This window comes from Barbus barbus (genome assembly GCF_936440315.1).
Source record: "Barbus barbus genome assembly, chromosome: 37".
Classification (NCBI taxonomy): Eukaryota; Metazoa; Chordata; class Actinopteri; order Cypriniformes; family Cyprinidae; genus Barbus; species Barbus barbus.
The window spans coordinates 3,565,860-3,575,855 of record NC_136715.1 but is presented as its reverse complement, the minus strand read 5'-3'; the positions used below and the strand labels follow the sequence as shown (position 1 = coordinate 3,575,855).

Below are 9,996 nucleotides of genomic sequence, written 5' to 3'. Positions count from 1 at the left end.
TATTTTCAAGGTACATATCTGCTTTGATATTATTTCATAAAAATGTAAGTATACCAATGGAAATGTGTTGTATTGCTATTATTAATTCTGATTAAGCATTTTTATGTTACATTCATTCAAGACACAAATCTGTCATTTTTAATGAAAAAAGATGCAAAATTAAAAATGTCTGCGGCAAGAATGACAAAATGTACAAGTTATGTTTTTATAGAGATGTTCTGTTGTTGCAGTGATGAAATATTGTTATATGAAAGTAAAAATCAAATCATTTGGTACAAAATGACAAAATGAGCATTTTTGGGTGAATCCAGAAACAAAAAGGGAACCAAGCTTCAACCAAGCCTTTAAGCCTCAAATGTATATTGAAGTTTCAGAACAACATTAATGGAGGTCAATCGTCAACAGAAATGTTTCATTTTGAAATCCAAATGACTTGTATCTGATCCCTAAAATAATCACATAGTACGATCTTGGTTAAAAACTTGGTATTTTAATTGTCTTAGGTACAGATACTCACCACAGACAAAAACTAAATACAATTAAGCGCTCTGTAGTATGTATTCATATTCGGCCACCATGGTATAAATAGCATTTAACTCAAATATTTTAACACAAGTATAAATATTCCAAAAACTCCCTTTCAAAAGGTTTCAACACACCTGGTTTTCAGGTGATTTTATGAGTAATGCAAATGTTTGAAGTCCACATTCATGATAGTTGATGCCTGAGAGTCAGCACACACACACGGTTTGGTTATAAACAACAATGCAATAAATGCTCAAGTGTCTCACGACTCTTGATGGTAGATTTTTCCACTGTGTTAACCATAATAACCTTGATGTAAAGGCAAAATATTAAAATACAAAAATGCAAAACTGACAAATATGGCGTGTACAGGTAAGGCATAGTTGCAAGTGCATGTTGGCAGATCCTTCATGGAAAAAAAGATGTGTGTGACGCCTAATTACGACAGATTAACAAACAAGACAAGTACTGTTCTACTCAAATTCAAGTGACAGAATGCTGATTATAAAAGGTCTACTGATGACTCTTCAGTTGTCAGGCAGGATTGGCTGAAGTAAATCAGCAGTCTCACAAATCAAATGTATGTGAACTTTAAAAAGTGTGCAGTAAGAACAAACATGTCACACAGGTATAAATGAACAATAACTGCATAACCATCATATTATTAGTGATACATGTGCTGATTTATATCCTTTTGTAGGAGCCTGAGTTGTATGTTTTTGAAAGTGACTATATGTGGCTTGTATAACATCAGAGAAAGACATGCATTTCTAGACCCACTTCAATTCATTTTCAAGTTTAGATGAACATCAAAAACAATAATTATCATTTTCTGCCTCTTCTTGAGGTCACACAGTTAGGTTTCTATTTGTATACAAGGATGCCATGACAGTAAATGTAAACATTCTGTCTGCAACATGGAAAAAATAATAATTTATAAAGACAGCCATAGTAACATCTACTAATGTTTGCTCCAAAAACTGAGTGACACTGAGTACAATAATCTAGTTAGCACAGTCTCTCCTAAAGGCCAAGGTCTGCAGGCCAGGTCCAATGACATAATGCCATTTGCACAGTTCATACTGGCCAGGTCAAGGTCAAGGCCAAGCTTTATTTTCAAGGGCAGTGGTGACGTTTCTGGCTGGATGAGAGCTTCAATGGTACTGGTTGAAGCCAGGATTCATAGCAGTTCAACTCAACTGCTCCAGGTAGGCAGAGAGCAGAGGCTGTGGAGGCAGGAACTCTTCCTGTTTGTTGACCACCTCCATCTGTCGAGCACCATTACTGTCAGAGCCTGCAGAAAACCACACGCTAAGGCTTACACAAAACGTGTTTTTCTACCACTGTAGAAATATGTGTATTTTTGGGATACTTTTACAGTTTTTATATTTTGCGTTGTGTTTTTGTCATTTTTTTATATACATAGTTTTTATTATTTTTTTATTATGTCAGTTTTATTTATTTTATTACATGAAGTAAAAAAATAAATTAAGTTAAATAAAATGAAAAGTCAAAATGGCATGTAAAAACAGTATATAATTGTAACTTAGAGACAGAATATACATTTTTATTTTTAATATATTTATGACAGCGACAGGACAGCACACAGATAATAAAAAATAAAAATAATGTACGAATATACAAAATAGACAATGTGCAATATATTGTCTATTTTGTATATTTGTACATTATTTTTATTATCTGTGTCCTGTCGCTGTCATTCTGTCGCACTGTGGAGCTTCTGTCACTAAAACAAATTCATCGTATGTGTAAACATACCTGGTGATAAATCACACTTTAAAAGTTTGAGTTTTTATGTGTGCTCAAAAAAAGTGGAAGTGACGAAAAAAAGAAGGCATAAAGCTAGAGGTAAGCAGTTGTATATTTTAGCGCCATGATTTGATGTCGCATTTTCATTGGTTGGTCAGTAAACGTGGATCGTAGCAGCAAACACACTGTGCGATGATCATGCTGTATCGTAGGCTATCTTTGATCACGAGACCGTGACAACAGCCGTCTTTGAATCTCTCTCACTGTACGACACAGGACCACCGGTTAGGAGCCACGATCACAGAAATCGCCACGATTGTTTCACGATGCCAATCTTTCATCAGGGACAGCTGAAAATCGTGCAGTGTGTTGCGGGATTTAAATGCAGCTAAATATAAAGAGAAAATAACAATGTAGCTAAAAGGTTAAATCAATTAAATATTATTTAATATTTAATTAAAAACAAATCTTAACACAATATAAAAACAATATATGGATTAAATGGAACTCTTATGAAGTTATTTCTTAGTCAAACTCAACATGAGTTTGTACATTTACTGATTTGAAAATATTAATTAAACGACAACCTCAAAGTGATGACATCAATGACAGAAAAGTATGCGAGCCAATTATAAATTCATTTTTATTTTAATTAAACCACAACACACAACACAAACCACACAGTTGTTTACAGTATATACGTAAGTGACAAAACTTTAAATGCTTAAGAACCTTAAAAAAATTAAAATTCACAATAGCCTCATAAGAAAACAACCATATATTTCCAATGTTTGAATAATGTATAAGTTCACTTACTAGCAGAGGTCAGATCCATGTACTGGCAGATAGCATGAAGCAGCAGTCGCTCATAACTGAAGAAACACAGATACATCTGAATCAAAACATGGCATTTTATTCATACACTCACACTGCAATTTCTTTCCACTTCTGAACCAATATCTCAAGCATGCATGTATGCTAGTTAGTGGTGGTCTGAATTAGTCTGTGGAAGTGAAAGACGCATTAACTGTGGTAGTTTGTGCACCTGTTGCTGAGTTTGGTAATGTAAATTGAGTGTGGATATGCCATGAAGAATCCCAGCAGATTGGACTCCAGACCCTCCAACACTCCCTTAAACAGAGGAAATGGATGAACAGAAGACAGAAAAAAAGAAGACAAGAGAAAGTGATATAGGGGATACTTGATACGAGCCAAAAGATAAAGATCAAGCAAATGATAAAGAGAGTCACCATGGGAAGTCTGCGTCTCAGCATTGCACGTAGTCGCCGATTGATTCTCTGAAAACATTCCTGAGCACTGAAGGCAGGATTTACTGTGCAGTGAAAAGCAGAATGACCATCACTGAGTCGTCAAGTATAATAAGAAATAATCTGTCCATCATTGAATTAATAAAGATGAAGTGTGTAATTTTTGATATTGAAATAGACAAATACTGTGGCACGACCGAAACAGTGCTCCGTCTGGTTGAGCGTCCTGACTTCTGCTAAGGGTGTGAGTTTGGGGCAGGGTAGCTGGTTTGTATAGAAGTGTTTGGAAAACAACTATAATTTCCGAAATTCTGTTTTAGTGTCTATTACACACTCAAACCTTATGGGGACATTTAGTGTGTCTCTATAAACAAAATGATCCTGTTTTGTACTTGACGAATCTATACAAGAACAATTATGTCCAAAACTGACATCATTATGGCACTTGCACAAGTGTGCATTGCCTCCACAAGAGTATGCATTAACATAGTTTTTTATAAATAAGTATATCTATAATATAATAACTATATAGTTTAATATTATAATATTTCATTTGTTTAATAACTTTGTAATGTATTATTATTGTTATTATACATTTATGATATATCTAATATTAAAACGTATTTTCAGTTCTCTGGAATACTTGATGAAAAGTAGTGCTTTCAAACGATTAATCGCGATTAATTGCATCCAAAATAAAAGTTTTTATTTACATAGTAGGCTATATGTGCGTGTACTGTGTCTATTTATTATGTTTATATAAATACACAGTTGCGTGTATATATTTAAGAAAATATGTTATATTTGTATATTAAATAGTGTTGTCAAACGATTAATCGCCTACGAAATAAAAGTTTTTGTTTGAAAAACATGTGTGTTCTGTGTATATTTATTATGCATATAAAAACACACATACATACAGTATATATTTTGACAATATTAATATAATTTATATTATAAATAAATATATTTAACACAAACTTAACATATTTTTCTGAAATATATACATGCATGTGTGTGTATTTATATATACATAATAAATATACACAGTACACACATATATATTATGTAAACAAAAACTTTTATTTTGGATGCGATTAATCGTTTGACAGCACTAATGAAAAGCAAAATCATCCAAATATCATATTATTATAAAAAATATTTATGTATGTATGTAATTTTTTTCTTTTAACCATTTTTTCCTTCAGGTTTGTTCTTGAGTGTCAAGCAAACACGGCAGAGCTTCGGTTAATCATAAGTGATGTGCTCTATGTTTGTGTGTTGGTCAATATTATATATATATATATTTGTTCATCATAAAAAGTGATTGTGTCTCTTTAGAAGACTTGGATTGAACGGTTCAATTCATATGGATTACTACGATTTTAATGCATGAAGATTTTGGTTGCATGGTCTTTAAAAAACATCCTCATTTGTGTTTGAAATGACATGAGGGTGAGTAAATGATAGCAAAATGTTCATTTTTGGGTTCAATGTCATTATGATAAAATGACATTAAATGTAAAAGTCAACATCTCGAAGATCTAAAATGTAAACTGTACAAAAATGCCTGAGTGCAGTTTTGATCCATTGGTTAAGGGGACTAAAGCAAAAAACATGTGAAGTCTAAATGCCTCTCTGGCAGCTGACACCTCTGACTTTCTTTTACACCTTACGATGTGTATTGTTCAACTATCTTTCCTACAAGATGCAAATTGGGTTTGTGTGATTAAATGCTGTCAGACCTTCTCTTTGGTCTTTATGGCTCTTGTCGGAGCGGGTCCTCTGGGCCTCCTCCTCCAGCAGAGCCAATAGTCGCTCTTGCTCCTCCCCAGAACGATTCATAAAATCACTCCAGTACTGAGAGACATGAGAGAGATATTTAAAGGCAAAACTTCCCCTAACTCAGAGCAGTTAAAGAAACCTGCTTTACCTCTACATAGTTTCCATTGGTGCATGCTTCAGTGAAGATGGTGGGCAAGGCTGCTTCATGTCCTTCACCATCCTCTTTAGAGCACTCGTCCCGTTCCAAAAGATTGTCCAGAAAACGAGCTACACCGAAGCAGAGTTGTTCAAAATGATGCTTCCAAAACATTACAAAAACAGCTGAAACTTTACTCTAACAAATAACATTTATTTTTTAATCGCCCGATTTTTTTGGTTTGCATTCTTATGTAGATTTCTTTTATCCAATGCAACACTGTATTCACTGCATACATTTTTTGTTATATATATCAGTTCATGCCTTCCCTGGGAATTAAACCCATGATGTTGGCGCCGCTAGCACCATGCTCTACTGATTGAACTATAAACACGTCACACTTTCTCTGCATTTACTAAGATTTGCTCTGTAAAATTTCAAAGGCAAATTCTACTCATTGCAATAGAAATCTGTGTATTCTGGAGTGTTGTGTGAGGGCTTCCATTGTGTACAAGCGTGTGCATGAACGTAATCGGTGTAAATCAGCGTTGGTTATGCTTGGGGTAAAGTGTGCACACTTTTTTCTCTCCAAAGTAGCGGAAGACAGTAACTCGGGGGAGAAGAATTGTTGAATAAAGTTGTTATTTTTGCATCCTTTAATGCTAGAATCGTAAGCTATGAGTGCCATGTAGTGATGTTCGGTTCTTGAACGAATTGTTCTTTTGAGCCGGTTCTCAGGAAGTAACCGGTCGAGCCGGTGTCATGAGAAATCGAGTCTCTCCTCGAAATCAGGTCCGCTTAGGACCCCAAGCGATCCCATTGGCTCAAATGACTTTTAATAGGTACTCTCTTTAGTGCTTGAATACATTTCCTACACAATCATGTAATGATAAATGCTGTTTAAACTATGTTATAATGATAATTAATGTTTGTATTTGTTTATGTACTACACTGTAAAAAAAAATAGTTTCAACTTAAAATAATTTGTTACCCGGCTGTCCCTTAAATTAACATTGAGTAACTAAAAATTTCAAGTTGACTAAACTAAAAATTATAAGTCAGCAGGGTAACAATTTTTTTTTTTACAGTGTAGCCCAGCATACAGATACCTGATTAGCTGCATAGCTTATTTTATACAGGATTTTGCACTTATCCTTTTTTTAATTATGTTATAAATTAAGTGTTAAATGTCAAATATTTTATTTTATAAATAAAACTAATGAATGATTTTCATTTTTTTCACTTAATAGGATATTATTATTATTATAACCTTTATTTAGCCAGAAAAGAAAAAAACTCACTGAGATTACAATCTCTTTTTCAGGAGTGTCCTGGCCAAGATAGGTGGCCCAAACTGACAAATACATATAACAAACAACCACATACAATACACCAAAAAAGAAAGTCACTAGAAACATTAGCTTTCTCCAAACCACTTAAAAGTATTTTAAAATATCTAATAGGCACCTGATTTAACCTTCATTTCATTTGAAGAAGATTCCAGTCCGACGGGCAGCATATTTAAAAGCCTTAGTATAGTTCTAGCAGAGAGTACATTGAGATTATAATACATTTGTGAATGAAGTGAAAAATTACCAACTGTTTTTTGTTGAATCAAACAACAGAGATACTGTGGTAAAAAACCCAAACTTGCCTTATATATCATTAGGTACCAATGCATTTTTCTTCGAACAGCAAGAGAGGACCAAGCAACTCTACTGTATAATGCACAATGATGTGTTAAATGTTTACAATCAGTGATAAACCTTAAGGCACCATGATACACAGCATCTAAAGAGCAAAGAAGATAAGATGGTGCATGTTGGTACACTACATCCCCATAATCAAGAATTGGTAAGAATGTCGCAGACACAAGTTTCTTCCTTGCATAAAATGAAAAACAAGACTTATTTCTAAAATAAACATTATTTTTGTTTCAAATAATTAATATCTGAGCCAAAATTGTATGTGTTATCAATTATAATGCCCAGATATTACTAAAGTAATCGAATTTCCTTGCAGTGTCCGGAGGGCAGTCGAACTGTCTAACGTAGATCTAGAATTTGATAACATCATAAATTTAGTTTTCTTAACATTAGTATAAAATCTGGCTTGAATGATATCAAAAACAGTCTGCAAATGTGTGAATCACTCAAAACTTCATTTTTATTTAATAATATGCATTGCTAAGAACTTCATTTGGACAACTTTAAAGACAATTTTCTCAATATTTAGATTTTATTTTTGCACCCTCAGATTCCCAAATAGTTGTATCTCGGCCAAATATTGCCCTAACAAACCATACATCAACAGAAAGCTCATTTATTCAGCTTTCGGATCATTTTTTAATCTAAAAACAAATTGACCCTTTTTACTGGTTTTGTGGTCCGGGGTCACAATTTACATTTTATTAAAACCTGCCAAAACCTTTCTGTCGAGTGATGTAAATAAATTTTACAATAGTTTGTGCATGCATATTATACTTAAAGTTGCTTAAGCGAAATCAAGGAGTTTATAAGACTGCTTTATTCATTCTTTATACTGTAGACATGTAGAGCATATCCGCGTTTGTGCATCACTGTCTGTAATGTGTGCTGTAGGTGTGAAACTTTTAGTAATCTTATCCAAGTTGTAGGCTGGTCAATATTGGTCAGTCAATCGTATCTAACATAAAGGATCCGCGAATGAAACTGTGACCACAAACACCATTAAGTGAATTATGCTTTCACACAAATAACTTTCTTTTTTGAATGTTTCGATATGTGTTGACACAAACGACTTATTTGAATTGTTCATTGATACAACATGGCATTGACTTCATTTTAGTCAAGACTTTATAGTCAGGAACCGATGAATCGGCTTTTTATCTGTCCGAAAAGAACCGGTTCGCGGAAATGAATCAGACTTTGCATCACTAGTGCCACGTTACAAGCATAAATAGTCATATAAACTATAAAATGTGTGACATTTGAAGTTTGGTCCTCTCTAATTTCATCATATTGTGAAAAAAAAAAAAGGGAGCAGTGTGAACATTCTGCTAAACTTCTCATGTGTTTCACAGAAGTTAGTTACACGGGTCTGAAATGACTGATGATTGTTAAATATTTCCAGTGTACAGTAGTAAATAAAGAAACATCAATCATGTAATAAACTTACTGTTTTCCTGTCGTCTCAGACTGTTCTTGCCCTTGGCTCTGGGAGTGATTTCAGAGTTACGAATGGCCTGGTTGATAAAAAACTGCTTCTTTTTGGCTGGAGAAACACGTTTTGCAGGAGAGCTGGGTAGAGATGGGCAGCACGGCTCATTTAGGCTGCAAGACAAACAGGTTTTCACTAAACCATTCTCTCAAACATGACAGAAACGTCCCATAACCTACTCTGCCCAGCTAGTTCTTGCTTTCATAAATACATAAAAGCTCTGGATGTGTTTTGAAAAATTATAAACAGTGAGTTTCTGCATAACAACTATGCTTAAATGAACTTGTCATAATGTATCAGTGGATTTTAATGTAGTCTTTCACACTGCAGAGCTGTTGTAATGAAACCATGAATATATGTCACAGCTTATCTATGCAAAAACATGCATTATTTATTTTGTATTAAGAGTTGTTTATGTTTTTAAACATTTAGACTAAATAACCAGCGAAATACGATTTATTGCGACATACCAGTAATTTAATTGGTTCAATACATACAAATATATACATTAAACAGTTGTCTACAGTAACAGTTTTATAGTGCAACACACATTTAAATGACATTAACACTCCTTACACTGTGTCCACAGTTTTAAACAAATACATCACTTATTTTAATAATGCAAAAAAGTGAAAAAAAAAAGCTTGAGAGACGGTTTTTTATATTTAGCGAGTTAGCTTTACCGGCTAACAACAACAACAGGGCGTATAGCTATCAGCTAAAAATACACTTACATTAAATCATGTTCCTCATTGTTATTGATATTTAACAAAACCATCTCACAGTCTTCTCACAAAAGCACGACAGTGACAAAAACAAAGAAATTTAGAAGGAGAAAAGGTCCAGCTCTGCTGGCGTAAGCTAATGGCTAATGCTAAAGCGGCGGAGCCCGGGAGACCTTGCAGCCATGACAACCATTTCAGCCAATAAATATCTTTCACTTCAATTTGACAAGTAATATTATACATTTTTATTATACTACATGAGAAATATTGATATTGATATGGCAATTTAAGAGAAAGTGTGCATCTCAGATGTTGTAACTGGTAACCACTTTCTTTTTTTCCATATTCTAGTTCATTATAAACAGTGTTGCAAGTGCAGATATTCAATATACTATTTTAATAGGTCATAATTATATATATAAGGTATTTTATTAAGTTATAAATTAATATTTAGTAATAGCCTAAATGAACAAGGAGTACTAAATATCGACATGCAACTTTGAAACTAACCACTTTTATGATTTGTTAATTGATTACAAATTACATTGACAATGGCATTTTAACCCAATACAGTGTTTTTATAAAACAA

The 9,996-nt window shown here is 33.6% G+C and overlaps 1 protein-coding gene across 3 annotated transcripts; it reads right to left on the bottom strand.

Annotated features, from left to right (window-relative positions):
* Window positions 1–192: 192 nt before the first annotated feature.
* On the bottom strand, window positions 193–9,594 carry LOC306856547 (R3H domain-containing protein 4-like). Of its 3 annotated transcripts, XR_013783030.1 has the most exons (9): window positions 9,417–9,573; window positions 8,641–8,795; window positions 5,497–5,615; window positions 5,309–5,423; window positions 3,546–3,628; window positions 3,341–3,426; window positions 3,112–3,167; window positions 2,305–2,683; window positions 473–1,819 (listed from the first exon to the last, which is right to left on the bottom strand). XR_013783030.1 is itself a non-coding variant. In XM_079395896.1 (8 exons), exons 1-8 carry the CDS (start codon window positions 9,458–9,460, stop codon window positions 1,716–1,718), a joined length of 762 nt encoding a protein of 253 aa, XP_079252022.1. In that variant the 5' UTR covers window positions 9,461–9,594; the 3' UTR covers window positions 193–1,715. The 3 variants fall into 3 exon arrangements, 2 of the variants coding, with proteins under 2 accessions (XP_079252022.1, XP_079252021.1); XM_079395896.1 differs by lacking the exon at window positions 2,305–2,683 and having other exon boundaries at window positions 193–1,819; window positions 9,417–9,594; XM_079395895.1 differs by having other exon boundaries at window positions 470–2,683; window positions 9,417–9,594.
* Between the last annotated feature and the right edge of the window lie 402 nt (window positions 9,595–9,996).